Below are 21,018 nucleotides of genomic sequence, written 5' to 3'. Positions count from 1 at the left end.
GTTGAAAATGTGAGGCAGTGGCAAGCATTTAGTAGGGGAGAAGGGAGGAGAAGATGTTCTGTCGATTGGTGTGGATTCTGTCTTTGGAGTAGCTGTGAAAGTCATCAGTTGTGATGGTGAAAAGCGAATGTAGTGCCAGTGGACAGAGAAGAGAGTTCAATGTGGCAAATATAACCCTTTAGTTATGTGGTCCTTCTATGTGAAGTAGGTTTTCTTGGCAAGTGAAATGACAGTGTTGTTGGACAAAAGGATGTATCTATAGTAAAAGAAGGCTGAGTTGAAGAAGCTAGATATGGAGCAGATATGTAAGAGGAGGAATTTTGCTTATACTAGACATTTGATTATTTCGTGAGAACACTATCCCAGTGTGTGAGCTTTAAGGTTTTTCCAAGCTTCCTAAATATAGATTATATCTTTATGTTGCTCCCCCTACAAAACATCTTCTTAAATGACAAGTCAAATGTTATCATGTTGTGATCACTATAATGTAAAACCCTCTTATTTTAGTATTATATATAATAACTTCTATTACCAAGTCCAATAGTGTACTTTCCCAGAACTGCTAAATTCAAAATCTCAAGCTATTTGTGGATAGATAAAATCCTCCATAATGAGAATCGTATTTTGCTTTGCTGCCATTTGCATTAAGGGGTTGTAGATATAAGTTGACATCTACATCCCTCAACTATCTGTTGAGAATAAGATTATGGCCGGGGATCAGAATTGAGAGTTTGCATTGAATTTGAAGTACATATAAACATACAGTCATTTGAAACATATATACAAAGTAAGCCAAAAAAATAAAACAACATACTTTATTATGGATGCTATAAAAGGAGTTAAAATGTATAGAAAAATCTACACAGCTCTACATATATTACACAGATGGTTTGCCAAATAAGCCAGAATGAGTTTAAGAATGTTCTATTCAATTCATTTTTATAAAAACTGTAGTTTGTAGTACAATAAAATAAATTTAATTTGATTGATTTCATTTAGACTTTTAAACCCACAAGTAGAAATTTAGCTTATATTTCTAAATGCTATTATCTAAGGAATACAATTACTGCCATCTTTTTAACCACATGATACATGTTCTGCCTTGCAAGGTTTATGTTGTTTAGACTATTCTATTCTATAATCTAGAACCTGAAACTAAATTATTTACATACTTCACATACTGGCACTGCAATTGAAACTGAATCTTTGGTGTAATAAACAGCTGGTTAAGTATTTTAACCTTTGTGTATTGTAATATGTTAGAGGTCATGAGAGACAAAAAATATGTACAATCAGGTGTTACATGTTTCTGACAAACACTTCCATAAACCGTATGGCCCCCAAAATAATCTTAGCTTACATATGATTACAAAACAAAAACAAAATTAACATAGTCTAGTGTTGTGAAAATAATCCTACTATTCTCTGACTCATGTCCATGAATCAGTCACTGTAGACATTTCACGGGCATCCCACACAGATAATATACTCTGGATCTGGACACATTGGAGGTGGACATTGGCAATTTACAAATCAAATGAGCAAATGTTTTGCAGTATATGATTATTTCCCTTTACAGTCAGTAGTCTTTTGGCAGGGAAAGGGTTAACCTCTCCAATGAGTAAAACATGTCAAATTTAAGAGTTTCCAATGCCAACCAGCAGGGCTATCAGAAAGGCCACATTTCCAGAAATGAAAATCACAAGGATCACAGTCTCAACTGGTATCTGAAATATACAATCATATATATATATATATATATTAGTTATCACATTTAATGCCAACATTTTATTTCATTTATTACATAAAAATAGGAAGTAAAAGTTGTCCAATTTGCAGCCCATAAGTATAATATTTTGTTATGGTCTATTGCATTCCTATGTCCTCTGTGTGTAGGCACCATAAGACTTCATGTCGATAAGCATTTAATGTTCATGACTCATGTGTGCTGTGTTTGGAATGCCAAGAGCACAAACCCTACTAGTTGCTCAAAATACACTTAAACACCATACATCAATTTATGTTGACCGACTAAGACAGATTTGTAACAAATAAATACATTGCATAATGTTGTGTCATTGGTGTTATACAGAGGAAAAGGGAAGGTAAGCTATTGCTTCCACTAAGTTTGACCTCATTTATTTATCTCTATGGGGACCATTGATAAAAATATGGATGGGCCAAAAGCAAAGCACATGACTTACTATCACTACTGCAGAGTATACACACAGAAATTGTGTAGCAGGAAGATTTACAGTAATTCATAACAACAAAAAAATATTATATAGTTTACCTTTTCATCAGGAACTTCATATATATCTAGAAACAAAACAAGAAATATGTGTTATTTTTATTCTCACTAAACTACACATCCTCAGTCCTAAACCGGAAACATTAGTAGTCTACCAGGCTGTGACATCATGTATGAATAAAAGCAGCTTACACAGTGTTAGATTACAATAGGAGGGATTTGGACCCTCAGGCAATAGGGATACCAGACCCTATATAAATTCAGTGGTGCCAACATGTTGACGAAAGATAATGTAATCTTGCGTTGAGTGGATAATTGTATTGTCTAATGAATTTGGAGAGATTGTCTTGCTTTCAATTGCAATTACTTGGCCTATAAGACTTGCTGGAGTATTTTAAGCTGGGTACACACTGGAGAATTTTTCCAACTGACCTGCTATCTGAAACGATTGTACCTACGACTAAAGGTCCGATCAGTCTGGCGGTTCATGCATACACACTGACACGATTTACCTTCAGATCTGCTCTCTTCATCTGGTCCTTCATCTGGTCCTCTAGTCTTCAGAGAATGACAGCACAATATTCATTCATTCATTCATTCATTCATTACTGTTATATTGTCACACTGATTAAAACTGCCTTGTTATAGCTATCCACGTGTCCTAACTAATTTTGTTAGCTTCTGTGACTTTGAAACGAAACATTCTGTCTCAGAACGAACAAATGAATTATTGCTTCTACAGCACTCTCTACATTTATTCACTGTGACATTCATTGCTAGCATCAGCTGAAAAAAGCCCGTTTCTGTAAACTCTATGGAGCATGAGTGCATACACACTACAAGATCGGTCGGTGATTGGTCAGAAAATATTAAACAATACGACCAACCAAATGAAACGATGATTGGCACTTTGGGAAACCTTTAGATCATCGTGTGACTATACACACTCACACGAGATCTGACTGAACGGTCGTATGTCGGCTGATTGGCACGAGGATCGGATGAAAAAACTCTAGTGTGTACCCAGCCTTACTAAGTGACTCAGAAATGATAGTAAAGAAAAAATATATTAACAATGTGGGCATCACCCAAAGTACAATATACAATTAATTACATATGGAGCTTACATATATGTAGTAAAATGGTTAATTCAAAGTGCATTTTAGTACAGACAGACAGAGCTTAGCAGGAGTTTAATGCTCCTTTCCTCAGAAAGCAGGGAAGGTGAACATGTCAGAAAAGGATATCTTTTCTATATTAGAAGACAAAGCGCAGTAAAGCACATTTTCTAATTATTGCATAAGCAGCAAATATTATGTTCTTATAGTAATTTGGCACAGTAGTAATATCACATAGGGTTATCTCACCTTTTGATTTAAGTTGCACATTGGTCTGCAGGATAATATAGAACAGAATCTCCCATGCAATAAATCCGCCCATCACCTTGGCCAGCCATTGCGTGGTGGATGAGTCCACAAGAATCAGGCCGAGGAAGATAGTGGCCACTAATGGTGGGTGGAATGTGGTATGTTTAGTAGTGGAAGCTAATATAGATTAATTTACAATACAAATAACATACAATACTACATTAATATATTGCTGTGCTCAAAAATAACCTATTGTGGCAAGAACCCGCTACTGCTGACGCACACGCGAACAACTTCTTCCTTTTTATGTAGCTTTATTGTTAGGATGGTAAATGTTTTGACACCGTATACTTTCACAGCAATTATGGAGACCCTAAACGCTAGCTATACATAGATCAGCTCTCTCTCAAGACCAGCCAGCTTCCCCAGCGTTGGTCTCAGTGAACAAATGACACAAACAAGCTTTTATACATGATACTCCTCCCCCAGCCTTAGCTTGATGGACAGGTGACACACCCACCTTCTCTTTAAGAGAAAACGCCCATCACTGGCTCTGTTTGAACTAACAGACACACCCTGTCTGTTTGCTGAGAGGAAGCAGCTTTCAAATCATGTAGGTTAACCAACTTTAAACTACACATAAGTCTTTACTTGGTTTAACCTGAATCTACGTGCATAACTGCGCCAATGTCTTACTTTGCTTGTATGTTTTCTTTGCATCTTGTCAGATAAATGCCTCCCTTTGTTACACTATATAAATCCTATGTTGCTTGATTTTGGGATTCACAAATATTATTATTTATTATTATTAGTCTTTATTCATAGGACGTCACAAAATTTCTGCAGCGCCGTACAGAAAACAGACAGTGGACCATCCATCATCATCATCAACATTTATTTATATAGCGCCAGCAAATTCCGTAGCGCCTTACAATTGGGAACAAACATTAATAAAACAATACTGGGTAATACATACAGACAGACAGGTAAGAGAACCCTGCTCGCAAGCTTACAATCTATTGGACAAATGGGAGTTTGAAACACAAGGACATGTGCTACATCATATTGCACACTGGACCAGCTAGAATGCCAAGGAAAAAGTATTGAGTGGGCTGTGTGTGTACCAATGTTGGTCAGAGGGTTGTTGTCTTGTGTTAGCTGTGTAGAGGGTAGTAATAGGGGAGATTAAGATGGTGGTTGAGGAATATCATAAGCTTATCTGAAGAGGTGGGTTTTCAGAGAGCGCTTGAAGGTTTGGAGACTAGAGGACAGTCTTACTGTGCGAGGGAGGGAATTCCACAAAGTGGGTGTAGCCCGAAAAAAGTCCTGTAACTGAGAATGGGAGCATGTGATGAGAGTGGAAGAGACGCAGATCTTGTGCAGAACGGAGGTGTCGAGTTAGGAAATATTTTAAAACAAGTGAGGAAATGTATGTCGGTGCAATTTTGTTGACGGCCTTGTATGTTAGAAGAAAATTTTTAGATTGGCTTCGTTGAAATACAGGCAACCAGTGTAGAAACTGACAGAGTGGCTCAGCAGAGGAAGAACGGTTTGCAAGTAAAATCAATCTAGCCGCTGTGTGCATAATAGATTGTAGGGGTTAAAGTCTGACTTTGGAAAGACCACTAAGGTGGGAATTGCAAGTGTCAATGCGGGAGATGATGAGTACATGAATTAAGGTTTTTGCGGTGTCTTGTTTCAGATATGTGCATATTCTGGAAATGTTCTTTAGGCAGCACGGTGGCTAAGTGGTTAGCACTTCTGCCTTACAGCACTGGGGTCATGAGTTCAAACCTCAACCATGGCCTTATCTGTGTGGAGTTTGTATGTTATCCCTGTGTTTGCGTGGGTTTCCTCCGGGTGCTCCGGTTTCCTCCCACACTCCAAAAACATACTGGTAGGCTAATTGGCTGCTATCAAATTGAACCGAATCTGTGTGTGTTTGTGTGTGTGTGTATGTTAGGGAATTTAGACTGTAAGCCCCAGTAGGGCAGGGACTGATGTGAGTGAGTTCTCTGTACAGCGCTGCGGAAGCAGTGGCACTATATAAATAAATGGTGATGATGATGATGTATGTAACATGATTTAGATATGGAGTTGATATGGGGAATAAATGATAGTTCTGAGTCAAGGATTTATGGTCATGTTATTAACAGAAATAGAAATGTCAGGCAGGAAGCTTCTGTTTTTGGGTGGAAATATTATTAATTCAGTTTTTGAAAGATTGAGTTTGAGTTGGCGAGAGGACATCCAAGATGAAATGGCAGAAAGACAGTCAGTAACGCGAGACAACACAGATGGTGAAAGATCAGGAGAGGATAGATAGATTTGTGTATCATCTGCATAGAGATGATACTGAAATCCAAAGAAGCTTATTAGTTTTTCAAGAGAAGGGGTGTAGATAGAGAATAGCAGAGGACCTAGGACTGAGCCTTGCTGCACTCCAACTGATAAAGGAAGCGGAGCAGAGGTGGATCCAGAGATATTAACACTACAAGAGCGATTAGATAGGTAGGATGAGAACCAGGATAGGACAGTGCCTTCAAGACGTAGGGATTGTCGCATTTGTATGAGGACAGTGTGGTCAACAGTGTCAAATGCAGCAGAGAGATAAAGGAAAATTAGAAAAGAGTAATGGTTTTTACTTTTTGCTGTGATCAAATCATTGACAACCTTGGTCAGTGCAGTCTCTGTGGAGTGTTGAGAGCGAAAGCCTGACTGAAGAGGATCCAATAGGTTGTTTGCTGTAAGAAAGTGTATGAGGCGAGTGTAGGCAATTCTCTCGAGAAGCTTGGAGGGGCGTGGGAGCTGAGAGATGGGGCGGTAATTTGCGAGAGAGTTTGGGTCAGAATTTTGTTTTTTTAAAATGGGAGTAATCACTGCATACTTGAATAGTGATGGAAAAATACCAGTAGAAAGAGATAGATTACAGATTTTAGTTAGAGGGGTAATGAGCACAGGAGACAGGGACCTACTAATTTGTGAGGGAATGGTATCAAGAGGACAGGAGGTAGAGTAGGAAGATGAGAAGAGAGTAGAAACTTCCTCTTCATTTGTTGGATCAAATGAAGAGACAGTGTTAGAGGGTGCTACAAAGGAATTGAGCTGATTAATACAGTACAGAACAGTGAACAAAAATACCAGTACTTCAATAGCTCCAAACATAGCTAGCATAGTGGAGCTGGAGAAGAAGAAAAGGTAGAGAGACAGAAGGAAAGAGGGTCCTGCTCATTAAAGCTTACTTCCTAAAAGGGAGAGTAAACAGACAGGAGACACAATGGGGAGTCAGAGGAAAGAGGAGCGAGTAGCGCGAGAGGGGAGGAGTTCAGGAGAAAGGGTGGTATGCTTTGAGGAACAGAACAGTGGAACAGAGTTTTAAGTGCTCGTTTTTAAGTGCACAAACTAGGGGACAGTAGGATGGAGCTTGGGAGCTTGTTCTAGTGAAGGGGGGCAGCCCGGGAGAAATCTTGGATTCTGGAGTGGGATGGGATGATCAGAGTGGAGGAGAGGCGACAGTCATTGGCCGATCGCAGGGAACAAGATAGAGTGTGAATGGAGAGGAGCTTGGTGATGTATGGGTCTGCAGATTGTAAGAGGGCCTTGTAGGTCAGGGTAAGCAGTTCGAAAAGGATTCTGTAGGGGAAGGGGAGCCAGTGTAGGGCAAGGCAGAGAGGGGAGGCAGAAGAGCAGCGGAGGGAGAGGAAGATGAGTCGCTTCCTCTCCCGCTGTTCTAATAATATTATAGTCTTACCTGCTAGTATCTTTATCACTAGTGCGTTAATAGTATGCCCCCAGTTGAAGATGAAGCGCCTGCAATTACAATAATACAATATCAGATGGGTGCATTATTTTTTATTACAATATTAATGAAGATACAGAACTTTGTGATTCTTAACTGACCTCCCTTAGCTACTGTTACAGTGACAACATTATATATTTTAGAGGCGTTAGATTATTAGTTCCAGTTTCTCAGAGCTGCGCAACCAGAAGATGAACAATCAGATGATAGTGTTGTAGTTGAATAAAGAGACTTCCTTTTACCTTTTGCTTTTTGGATCTGGACGGAACAGAGCAGCAATTGGTTGTAAAAATGACAGTATCATGACTATACATCCAAGGATTGGGTGGGCACCTGTGTCCTGTAGAAAAAAAAGCAGTGCAGTTATACATTAGCAGTTTTACAATCTCAACTTTTGCTAGCTGTCGTGACACTATATATCAAAGTGCGATGTCTGTACTTGCACAAAAAAACTTTTATAGCTAGTGAAAACAAGTCTACCGTAGCATATTTAGCTTGTTTATTTTTGGATCCTACTTCTGTGAAATGTGAATTGTAAGGGTCTGTTTACAGTGGAGCACAAGTCAATGAAGGATACCAACCAACAATGCCAATGAACAAAATAGGTGCAAATTAGGAGATATCTGTTATTTACCCTTGATATGCCCCATTGCAAAAAACAACAAATTAATACTAGATCATACCTTATAAATGACTATTAATATTATATTTCCACATGCTGTTTCTCAAATGCTTCACTTTAAGTTAATCATGATTTTATATATATTTGGTCTATTTCAGTCCTTTTACATACAGTGATATTGAAATCTATTTGCAAAAATGTTCCACTGAATCTTCAGATTTTAAAATCACAGTAAAAACATTGGGAATGAAGAAAAATAATAGTGACATAAATCATGAAACCCATTGAGGATGGTGTGAGAGCATCATTCCTTGTTTAAGTTACTCCAATTTCTACATCCCTAGCTACTGTACAGTATCTGGTGCAATATACCTTGACCTGCCTCCCCTTGCATAACACACACGCAGTGCTGGAATCAGTAGGAAGAGTCATGTGTAGTCTAAACAGATTCTGACATCACAGGCAAAGTTGTACACAGTCATGGCCAAAAGTTTTGAGAATAACACACGTATTGGTTTTTACAAAGTTTGCTGCTTCAGTGTTTTTTTTTAGACCTTTTTGTCAGATGTTGCTATGGTATACTGATGTAAAATTACAAGCATTTCATAAGTGTCAAAGGCTTTTATTTACAATTACATTAAGATAATGCATAGAGTCAATATTTTCAGTGTTGACCCTTTTTTTTGAAGACCTCTGCAATTCACCCTGGCATGCTGTCAATCAACTTCTGGGCCACATATTGACTGATGGCCGCCCATTCTTGCCTAATCGATGCTTGGAGTTCATCAGAATTTGTGGGTTTTTGTTTGTCCAGCCACTCCCTCCCCCTGCTTCAGCTGTTTATGACTTCTATCTCATCATTGTACTTTCAAGGCTACTCAAGGCTTTGTCTGCCATCAGTATGAAGAAATGAAACTGAGTTTGAACTGACTTTGGCCTACTCTCACCGGTGCCTTATTACACTCCATTCAACACTTCCACCCACTCCCCCACAAGGCTCCCCACATCATTACTCCATACTATCAAGACATCCGGGAACAAACTACATCTACTACAGCCTTAATCTGCACTGCTTCACTGATTGCACAGTCGATTGCAACTAGGTAATGTCTTTAGTTCCCTTAATTATTGCTATTTTACTCACAAATCCCAATGTTTGCCAAATTATTCTTCTTAGTCTCCTTTCATAGCATTATCTGTAGGAGTATATAATCCCTCACCCATACTGCAACACACAACTCTATGCGTGTTATTGTGATCTATCGTCCCCCTGGACCGCACAATTTCTGGAACACTTCTCTGCATGGCTCCCTTCTTATCTTCTGACATCCCCACCATCATCATGGGTGATTTCAACATCCCTATTGATAATCTACGCTCCAATGCTGCTTCAAAACTACCCTCTCTAACCTCCTCACATGACCTCTCCCAGTGGATTGAATCCGCTACTCATCAGGATGGACACTGTCTTGATCTTGTTTTCTCTAGACCATGCTCAGTTTCTGATTTCCTTAACACTCCTTTCCCCCTCTCGGATCATCACCTTATTAGCTACTCGCTCACCCCAAGTTCCCCTAACCTCCCTGCTGTCTAACTCATCCAAGCCTCCTCATACCCACAGCAATATTAACTATTGCTTTTCAACAGTTTTCCACCTCTCTTCAACACCTTCTCTTCCCAATTTCTACATTCTTCTCCCGATAGGACAGTACTTCATTTTCACCAAACCCTAGCAACTGCCCTTGATCAAGTGACTTCATACTCCATGTAGACTTCGTTGTCAACCGTGGCACACTAAAGTAACACAAAATCTCCAAAGACTCTCTCGTAAAGCAGAACATCACTGGCACAAATCTTGTGCCTCTAATGATTTCATTACATATACTTCTATCTACCACTCCTATCGAATGCTTTGGATACTGCAAAACAAACATACTTCCAATATCTCATCTATGCTCAGGCTTTTAACCCCAAAAAATGCCTTATTAACACATATAAATCTCTTCTATACCCTCCCACCCCAAACCCTCCGACAACTATCAGTGCCCAGGATCTTGCTTCCTATTTCAAGGACAAGATTGATAAGATCAGACTTGAAATGGTATCATCTCCCTCAATAAGCAATTAGCTCAATTCCTTTGTAGCACCCACTGACACCCTCTCTTCATTTGATCCTACAAATGAAGAAGTTGCTACTCTCTTCTTTTCTTCATACTCTACCTCCTGTCCTCTTGATCCCCTTCCCTCACAAATTGGTAGGTTCCTGTCTCCTGTGCTCATTCCCCCTCTAACTAAAATCTGTAATTTATCTCCATCTACTGGTATTTTTCCATCACTATTCAAGCATGCAGTGATCACTCCGATTCTGAAAAAACAAAATTCTGACCCAAACTATCTCTCAAATTACCGCCCCATCTCGCAGCTCCCATACCCATCCAAGCTTCTCAAGAGAATTGCCTACACTCGCCTCACACACTTTCCTACACCAAACAACCTACTGGATTCTCTTCAGTCAGGCTTTCACTTTCAACACTCCACAGATACTGCGTTGACCAAGGTCAATGATTTGATCGCACCAAAAACTGACGGCCATTACTCTCTTCTAATTCTCCTGGATCTCTATGCTGCATTTGACACTGTTGACCACTCTCTCCTTATACAAATGCTACAATCCCTAGCACTGTCCTATCCTGGTTGTCATCCTACCTATCTAATTGCTCTTTCAGTGTTAATTTCTATGGATCCACATCCGCTCCGCTTCCTTTATCAGTTGGAGAACCACAAGGCTCAGTCCTAGGTCTTCTACTATTCTCTATCTACACCACTTTTCTTGGAAAACTAATACGCTCCATTAGATTTCAGTATCATCTCTATGCGGATGATACACATTTATTTCTCTATCTTGATCTCCCTCACGTTACTCCCTGTCTTTCTACCATTTCATCTTGGATGTCCTCTCGCCAACTCAAACTCAATCTTTCAAAAACAGAATTAATAATATTCCCACCCAAAAACAAGCTTCCTGCCTGATATTTCTATTTCTGTTGATAATATGGCCATAAATCCCACCCTGCAAGCTCGCTGTTTAGGTGTATTCCTTAACTCACAACTATCCTTTGCTCCCCATATCGACTCTATACCTAAATCATGTTACATACATATAAAAAGCTCCCTGAGCTGCGAGCAGAAAGCTGTGTTAAAACTACCGTAATTTCGGTAATAGTTTTAACACCGCGGGAATTCGGGGGGAATTGAATTCCCCCCTATGTTGTTTCTCTCACCAATCATAGCTCCTGTAAACACGTGTCTGAGACTTGAAAATTAACATAATTGACTGTTGCAAAGCTGGTGAAGGCTATAAAAAGATATCTAAATGCTTCTATCTTGAACAAAATTTAGGGGAACTCTTGAAGTCAAGTGAAGATCTGGAAGAGTCCGTAAAATCTTTCCTACAATAGTGCTGGTGTTGAGTTGTGTGGTGCACAGTCCCCGAGGTCGACGCATGCACAGCGAAGCTCTATTTGTCAATTCACTGTGCAAATGTGTAAGAGGAGTCACTGTGCATATATTGCTCCCCAATACTGCACATCTGCCAGCCTGCCCGAGCTAAAAAAATTATTTTTGGGCACAAGAGGGCTGCCAGGCTCTCCAGCTGTTGCCCCAGCCTACAACCTCGTTGTAAATGTCAATGTCTGAAATATACAGAACATTGTATAAGCCATAAACATTTTGAAACAAAGTCTGGTGAAGTAGTGAAGCAAAAAATAAACAGTAAGCACTCATAATGGAAGAAAATACCTAGAAGATCTTAGTGTACTACATGACCTGCACAGCATGCACAGAGAAGGCATAACTACTTACACCACTCCAGCCAGCAACTTCTACAAACACCATGATAAATGCAATTATGGTAAGAATTACAGTCAGTACCATGAGAAAGAAGTGAGCCTGTGAATAACAAAACAGAGAAATATATATAAATATACAAAATTAGGAGATTTTTCAAAACATAATAAAGTTACTGTTTGTAAGCAGGTTTAGTCTTGTAGCAGTTGCAGTGCAAGTCATTAATCATGTACTGGGTGTATACTGTACATGTGGATTTTATTATTTTGGCATACTCATAAAATAGATTTGTATTACTAACAAAATCAGTGATTGATAATAACACAAGTATAAAATAGATGTCTGAGTGGAGCAGGTTAAATTAGTGGAAGTGATGTACATAAGTAATAAATTAATGATTCCATTTGTGCTCATACAAAACACTAATAGCTAACTTTCTACAGACTGCAAAGAATTGAAGAGAAAATGTAAACATCTCAGTGATGATTGTGCAAGTGTATAATTAACCTATCAAGCCCTAGCATGTTCTGCTAACTGAAGAGGGGATATTATATTCACAGACTGATAAGGACCATAAGGGATGTAAGGAATTTACACTGAATTGCACCAATTTGGTACCACCCGCACAAAAGCATTGTGAGTGTGCCACTCTGTATGTATAAAGCACCCATTTGTGCCATTGTTAGTAAGAAACCCTGCTCCATTTGTGCAACCTGTGAGCAGCATAATTGTGGTGATCAGGAAATGTACTCAGTTGTCATTTAAAGTGTTAGGAACAACTTATTTCTCCTACTGTGAGGTTATATTTGCAGCTGTATTTCTGGGGGTTAGTTTTACATTTCTCTTTTGAATCACAGTCAAAATTTACATAAGGATGAACTTGGCTTGATGGACATGTCTTTTATCCTCATCAGATATGTCATTATTCTATGACTTTTGTGAACATGAAAGATGCCACAAGAGGGCGGAGTCAATTTCATTCACTATGAATGTAAGATAGATACACTGGGCAAGCCCATAAGGCACTCCCTGATGTTGACACACCTAAAATGAGTAATCTCATTGCTACTGCTAACTTACATCCTTGGAGCCTGTAGACCTACAGCCTCTGGTGCTCTAAACCTTGCTCCATCCACTGGTCACCTTTTTATACAGAAGAATATAGTGATGCCCTAAAGTACCTTTTATTCTTTGATGCCTGTAGACACAGGCCTACTGTGGTTAATTGTTAAATCTGGCCATGCCCATTACTGATTGATGCACTGGCCAAGACGGATGGAAAAAAGTCTGAATTCTTTAATTGCATGTACTTATAGCACTACGGTCATCCAACTATTCTTCCATGTCTGATACACACATAATAAAAAAGCACTACAAACACCAATAGAAAAGAAAATGGAAAAGAGAATGGACTCTAAAGTTAAAATAAACTTTGTGTTATCTGATGCAATTAGTGGGTTTGAGTCATTAAGACACGCATCTCTGTTTTTTGTGCGTAGCGCGCGCAAATCCCATCTGCTCATGCTCACAACAGGGACACTTGGCCGTCAATGAACGCAAGTTCGCTGCATATGCAGAAACAAAGGACACTTACTTCGGGCTACGATTTTGTGGTGTGAACAGGGAGGTGAAGGGGCGTGGTGCCATAGTCAATGAACAATGAAGGCGTTCGCATGCAGTCCGGTCCAGGAAAAAGTAGCTAGAACAGTGTTTCCGGCGTAAAGTATGCACCTGCCAGTGGTTTAGTTTAAATCCCTGCGGTCAACCGCCAACATACACAGCTGCACACCAAGTCATGTAATGCAATTGTGACCTTTGCTCCCTACACCTGCATATACTCCTCTCATTAAACACCACTATATTAAGACCCATTGGAGCATGCTTTGTATGTTGCCATTTTGTATGTATATGCTATTGTTGCCATTCTGCTGTGTACAATTCTTTTAGAGCTGCATTCTATTATCTAGGTATTTATTTTCTTGATATTTTTTTGCCTTTATTTGCTTCATGTTATGGATGTGCCTGTTTAATATTACCTTCTTTTATTGTTTTTGATTTTTTGGGGGGGTTTGTCTGCTCATACATTTATCCCCCTAGTAATGTGCCACATTGTTTTTTTGCTTTTGTTTGTTTGTTTCATGTTATGGGCCAATGATGTGCCTGTTTAATACTACTTTATTATAATTGTGTTTACTTTTTCCTCATTTAACACAGAATAGTTTCTCAAAGTATGCCCAATGCATCATTTTTTTTGTTTTTAAAAAATAAATAAATGTATTATTCTTTTTTTTTACAGTTCCATTATGAGTCTTGGTAACCCACTTGCAGATTTAAGTATAGTTTAAATATTTAATGTATTTATTTATTTATATTGATGTTAATCTTTAATGAAAGTTTAAAGCCATGAGGTAATGTATTTTCTGAACCCTTCATCGTTCTCTCTCAAATATAGTGGTTCTTTGAACTGCCTGAGGCACAGGTGTCAGCGCAGGAGGGCAGCAGCCGTCAACCTCTCCAAAACCAGCAACTAGTCCATCTTTGCCAGCTCAGGGAGCGTGTCTTCAGGCCACATCTCAGCCTCTTTTAGATGTCAGATGCTGAGGTGGTCCGTCGCAATCGGCTCCCACCTTATGTCATCCTGGACACCTTGCGCATTGTGCAGAGTGACCTAGAGCCAATGCGCTACATCCCCACAGCAATACCGCAAACTGTTGGCGATATTGCACTTTTGCGCCACAGGGTAATTCCAGACCACTGTGGGAGTTGTGGCAGGGATGTCCCAGTAGTCCTTCAATCATGTGCTGAAGGTTGTTCTGCTGGCGTTCCTGTCGCTGCACAGGCAAGTCATCAATCTGTCACTCGATGAGGAGTCCCTTGTGCCCATAAAGTGGTAGTTTGCGACAATAGCTGGCTTTCCGCACGTCATAGGGGCAGTAGATGGGACACACATAGGCCTGGTTTTTTTGGGCGGGAATGCTTTGATTTATTTGAATCAAAAGCATTTCCACTCGATAAATGTCCAGCCTATATGTAACCCGCCTCTCCAGATTGGTGACCTGGTAGCTGTGTGACCAGGGAGTAGACATGACTCCTTTGCCTTCCGCCAATCAGAGATGTGGCAAAGATTGCGATAGAGGCAAGGTGATGTAAGAACACATGCTGATGCCTGCTACTATTTCCCATCTATTAAATTATTTATAATTGTTTTTTTTACATCATAAAAATACTTTATATATGTAGTACTTAAAACTGGTAACCAGACCAGAATTTCATAAGTGAACATTATTGGCAAAATATTGCATTTAGCAATGTTAATATTCATGGCCTTAGTTTTATAGCTAAGTATACTGGCAGATTAGCATGGAGCATTCCATTATGTTTTCCCATTAAATTGTAGTGTGATGTTTAATTAGATATACCACATGGCCAGCTTCCCTAACAAATCTGTCTCAACATTTCCAAAGGAACTACCCTCTTTTTATAAATAAAAAATATGGATCTCCTTGCTTCTCTGAAGACATCAGTCCGCTATCTTGACATTGCAAATATGTCACTGTTTGTCACCCAGCATGTTGTTTGTGTTTTTTATGGACCTAGAAGTTTGTCATTCATAGTTTGCTCTTTGTCTTTCTTGTCACCCCTTATAGGAGATAACGCATACCCTTTTCGCCCTTGGCTCCTCACTCCTTTTTTGAACCCACACACGGAGCACGAGTTTGCATACAACTCAGCACATACAGCCACTAGATCAGTTGTGGAGCATGCCTTTTAAAGGCCAGATTCCGTTGCCTCAACCGATCTGGTGGTGCTCTATGCGCAGAGGACTCTGTGAGATATCATTGCTCTGTGTGTTGTGTTCCATATCACCCTCTGTTAGGAGTGGGTGGAAGATACAAAGGTTGCTGGCCAGGAGATGGTAGATGTTGACACCTGTCCTCCTGAATCTGTTGATTCGACAACATTTAAATAATATGTCCTGGCCACCTACTTTGCTTGTAAGTCATTTTTTTTTTAAAGCAAAAAAAATACATACAAAAATTTAAGTATTTCATTTGTTTTATTTACATTTGTTTTTTTTGTTTTGTTTTTTTAAAAGGCTCTTATTTTCTTTGGCTTTTCGCCCTTGTTGGCATATTTTGTTGTGGTTTTGGATGGCTCTGGCTTCTGGTAACACATGATGTGGAAGGCAACAGTGGGAAAGAAGCAGAGGCCAGTGGACCAACAGAAAGTGGGGGTGCAGGAGACATTGATTGAGTGACATGAGTGGCAGAGATGACAGTAGGGGCAGGATGGGCAGAGAAGGCAGGTGGGACAGAGATGGCAGTTGGGGCAGAGATGACATATGGCAGAATGGGCAGAGGCGGCAGGTGGGGTAGGAGGGGCAGAGATGACAGAAATGGCAGAATGGGCAGAGAGGGCAGGTGGGGAAGGAGGGCTAGAGATGACAGATGGCAAGTGGGGCAGATTAAAATTGATGATAAGGTTTATATTCTGGGCTCCTTTTCAAAATAGGGGAGTCGAGTTAAATGGTGGCATCGAAATTGTTTTCTGGTCCAAAAATCATTTGAACCTGGAGAGTGGACCTAGCAGGTCAAGTCCATTTATATATATATATATATATATATATATATATATATGGAATAGAACACGATATCAGATTGGCGCTTTACCCAATGTATAGCTATTAAATACAATGATAATCAAAAAGTGATAATAAACAAAGATATAAATAAACATAAAACATAAACAAAACACCTCCACAAATATGTGTGGCAGCCAAGTCTCCAATATCGGATGGTTAGACCGAAAAGAAGTATCAAAATGATAAGTTATGGAAGGACGGCGCCTTCAGGTGTAAAAACAGATAATGGCCACCGCATATCTCCCTTTATGGAGATCCATGCCCATACTTATAAATGTACTTTCTCTTAGCCAAACAACACCCACTGTTCCTCTAGGGCAGGCCTGTCCAACCTGCGGTCCTCCAGATGTTGTGAAACTACAAGTCCCAGCATGCCCTTCCAGCTATCAACTAGTTGTCTACTAGTAAAGCATGCTGGGACTTGTAGTTTCACAACACCTGGAGGGCCGCAGGTTGGACAGGCCTGCTCTAGGGCATCCTCTAAAAAGCCCTTTCGCCACTGCACAATCACGAATGTACTAATATACTAATTACACCATAAGGCCGTCAATGAACGCAAGTGACATCATTTGCCCGCGATTTTAGCGCAAAATGGCACTACACACCCCTATATAAAGGGCATCGTTTTTAATATCACCTAATTCCTCCTGATGAAGTTCAAACTGAACGAAATGCGTTGAGGCCCACAACTGTACTATCTGAGACCCTGGGAGTAACAAATTAAGATATCACCCTTTCCTGAGCTTTTGTATGGAGCCTATAGAGGGACATCTTTAACTACCTCCAGGGATATGACTACCAGTGATCTCGCCTGTATATTATACAGATAAGCTTATATTTATTATCTTCATTGTGAGTTTGCATTTTATATTTTTAATCTGCTGAATAAATTGTTTGCAAAAATACTACACCATATGGCTTTCTTATATCTTTCCTACTATTGAGCGGTGATGCAGCAGTTATTAATAGAACATACTATATTTGCATCTTGTCTCTGCGAGCAAAGGAAATCACCACCTGGGATGACTGAGGAGCCTATATACAGATAAGCTGTTATTTTACTTATTTCTGGTACGCACACTGCTATACTATTAATCTGCACAGTGTCTTACCTGATTTGCTGATATATGCTGCTATATGCTGATATCCACCTGCATTACTATTTTTCTCTGGATTTTATGTTCTCTGGACTCTCTGAGCTTACTGACTATATATACACAATTATCTGTTTTTACACCTGAAGGCGCCGTCCTTCCATAACTTATCATTTTGATATATATATAAATATATGTATATATATATATAAAAACATGAATGACTAAGAATAGCCTCCTTATTACATATTCAGGTGTCTTGACCATTTTCAATAGTGCAACCAAGTCTAATGGCATAGAGAACCATATGTAGCCTAAAAGTACATGGCTTGTTCAGATAAAAGTGTAATAAGCTAAAAATTAACATATAAAATGAGCTATAAAATGGCATATAAAACACATAAAATAACAGTACTCATGAGAAAGGTGCAATTTCATAACCCTCATTAAAACCAGCTGGGGTAAGGGTGTTAAGCTGGAAAATCCAGAACATCTCTCATCTGGACAACTTAGTTTGAATGTCACCACCTCTCGGACCCAGATGGATGTTTTCTATTCCCTTAAACGTGAGGTAGTTAGGGTCAAAGTTATGTGTAATACTAAAATGCTTAGAAACAGAATGTGACTCTATTTTGTTCTTAATATTGCGGATGTTTTCCTGTATTCGTAGTTTACGCTGTCTGTTTGTCTTACCTACTTATTTCAGTCCACAAGTGCATTCAAGCAGATGAATAACGGATGGTGTCTGGCAATTCATAAATTGTTTAATATTGTACTTTAGCGTATTGTCATGATTATAAAACACTTTCTTATCCGGGTTCACAAACTTGCAAACACAAATGTTTGGAAATTGACTTGGGTACAAACCTATGCAATCTTACTTCAGATGCGATTTCAGTAACGATTTCACTAATGGCTGAAAGTCCTGATGAGCATGTAGATTCATGCGTACACACCTACACGATTTACTGTTAGATCTGAAATCTGCATCTCTCATAACCATCTATTAAAAAGATTGTGACTCTGAGTCCGTACCCACTCTACAGATATTTGCCTACGCTGCTGCCCAACTTTCCATCGTTGATCGTGATTTTTCGGAAGTTTATAAAACCAAATCAAACAATGCGATATGCTTTGGTATGATAAAACATGATTGTGAGAGTGTGTACACTTCTGCAATATTGGACCAAACGCTTGTTTATCGTGTTATCTGCACGAAAATTGCATAGGCGTGTACTGAGCTTTAGTATCTTAGAAAATAAATACAAAAACCTTTTTACAGGGTTAGTGCAATCATCAAAAGATAGAGAATAAAGAGGTGTTTAAATTAGATAAGCTTTGTAACAAACCTTGTAACTAGGTAACATGAACCTGGGCTATTTACAGGCAGCTATTCCCTTGCTGAAGTCATTTAAAAAGCCACAATTGAGTATTTTATTTATTAGCAGTAACTACAGGCACCAGGTAAGATATGGAACAGGTTTTAGCCACCAGCTTCTATTTTTCTATATACTGTGCAATGGCGCCCCCACGGGGGGTGGGGGGGGGTGGGGGGGTTTCCAGTTGCTCAGGACCCCACTACACTTGAATTATGACATCTGTGAATTAGAAGGAGGAAACGGCTTCTAGGAACAAACTCCTCCAGCATTAAAAAAAATATAACACTATGGGGTAACTTTATCAAGCTAGGGGTTTGAAACAGTGGAGATGTTGTCTATTGCAAACAATCAGATTCTAGCTGTCATTTTGTAGAATGTACTAAATAAATGATAACTAGGATCTGATTGGTTGCTATAGGCAACGTCTCCACTTTTTCAAACCCACAGCTTGATAAATTTACCCTTATGTCTGTTGTCTAAGACCAATTTTTTGTGGGGAGCTGCCTTTTGTTTTAACAAACTTTTGCTTCAACAAAATGGCCACCATGATTGTTCTTACTTTCGGCTCTAACATAGTGCTCTTATGTTTTGGCACTAGTGTTTCTGTGAAAGCAAAATAAAATGCAGTAAAAGTAAGTTATTGTGATATTGTTGCAATTACAACGCTAATGGCGCTATTTTTTCTTAGTTAATTTAATTTAATCGGATGTGGGGGGGAAATTAATATTAATTTTGTAGCACTTTACAAGGAATTACCGTACATTATATTAATATTACTGCGGGTTTTTAATGTAAAGCTTACTTTATGCCTCATTCTTTTTGATTAATTTAACATATGTTATTGCATTTATATACATTGTACTGTTTCTAATTTTATTATTATTGCAGAAAGATTTTTTTTTTTGCTTTTTATTTCTGAACCCAAGCAGCCTCGGCTGCGAGATGGACAGACCAATGAAAAGGGATTGTTTTTTTTTTTTCTTTCTTCCCCCCCCAAAAAAATAAATCAATTATCAGAAATATCTAAAATATCTTCATGGTTTATGTTAACACATATGGCGATTTTATAACAAATAGTGTATTTTACAAAGATAGGTAACTGGAAATAAACTCCACAAAGTTGTATTTTTGATAGGATGTGTCTACAGTATGTGGAGGTGTGAAAATATCCTAATTAATCAACGATAGTGGGTTTTGATACAAGAGTTTCTTTACAGAATATCAGTATAAAACAGTTTTCAGAAAAGCAGTTTATAACTAGCACACATGACAAATTGGAATAGGCAGTACTACGATTTGGTTCCAAGAGGAAAATGTGGAACTTAGACTTGAAGATTGTTGGTAGAGCTTAAAACCAGCAATAGGTGTGGAAGTAAGTAGGCTAGACAGAAAAAAAGCAGAGGCCTACCTAAGTGTTACAGTATGCAGAGAAAGAAATGGGATTTGGGGATCCTGTCTCACCTGGAACCACGCAGCTTTTCCAAAGAATGGTTTTCCAGCCGCACTTTTCATATAACGAGCCATAATCATCCCAATACTACCAGTGGTCATCCACGCAATCAGCATTAGGGCACCTGAGGAACAGATGGATCATCATTTGATATGAAATAGAATGCTGTGGCTCCTCAATACGTATTCATGTCAAATAATATGTTATAAAAGCAGACTACAAGTTTTAGCATTAACTAGTCCAAAGACATTTCAAACACGATGAACAGTATAACATTATAGGCCAAGCTCTTTGGGTGTACACTCTTTATTGTAGTCTCCCATTTGACTTTAGTACATGACCTTACCCAAAATGGTAAATGTGACTTGTAGATAGCCCTATATGATTTCAATAACTAAATCAATGCAAATACACACACTCACCATGACCAAGAACCAAAGGACTTCTTCCACTCTGTATGCCACTTGACATATAACTTGAAAGGTCAACTTTACTGCTGGATATTGAGGTCTGTGTGTGCTTCTGGATTTGTCCTGTGTAAAATGGATTTGCTTTGTCATTCTTTACA

At 39.0% G+C, this 21,018-nt stretch overlaps 1 protein-coding gene across 1 annotated transcript in view; it reads right to left on the bottom strand.

Annotated features, from left to right (window-relative positions):
* Window positions 1–845: 845 nt before the first annotated feature.
* The window catches only part of LOC142099257 (putative ferric-chelate reductase 1), a 57,886-nt gene continuing 37,713 nt past the window's right edge, over window positions 846–21,018 (bottom strand). The window contains exons 9-16 of the mRNA XM_075182527.1: window positions 20,873–20,983; window positions 20,462–20,574; window positions 11,901–11,987; window positions 7,660–7,757; window positions 7,370–7,428; window positions 3,619–3,756; window positions 2,294–2,319; window positions 846–1,727 (exon numbers count right to left, since the gene is read on the bottom strand). Coding sequence (XP_075038628.1) covers window positions 1,638–1,727; window positions 2,294–2,319; window positions 3,619–3,756; window positions 7,370–7,428; window positions 7,660–7,757; window positions 11,901–11,987; window positions 20,462–20,574; window positions 20,873–20,983 — 722 coding nt within the window. The 3' untranslated portion in view covers window positions 846–1,637. The remainder of the gene's footprint in view (window positions 1,728–2,293; window positions 2,320–3,618; window positions 3,757–7,369; window positions 7,429–7,659; window positions 7,758–11,900; window positions 11,988–20,461; window positions 20,575–20,872; window positions 20,984–21,018) is intronic.

Source organism: Mixophyes fleayi, chromosome 8 (genome assembly GCF_038048845.1).
Source record: "Mixophyes fleayi isolate aMixFle1 chromosome 8, aMixFle1.hap1, whole genome shotgun sequence".
Taxonomy (NCBI): Eukaryota; Metazoa; Chordata; class Amphibia; order Anura; family Limnodynastidae; genus Mixophyes; species Mixophyes fleayi.
Note: the sequence above shows the minus strand (reverse complement) of the source record. Positions and strands in the feature narration are given on the sequence as shown.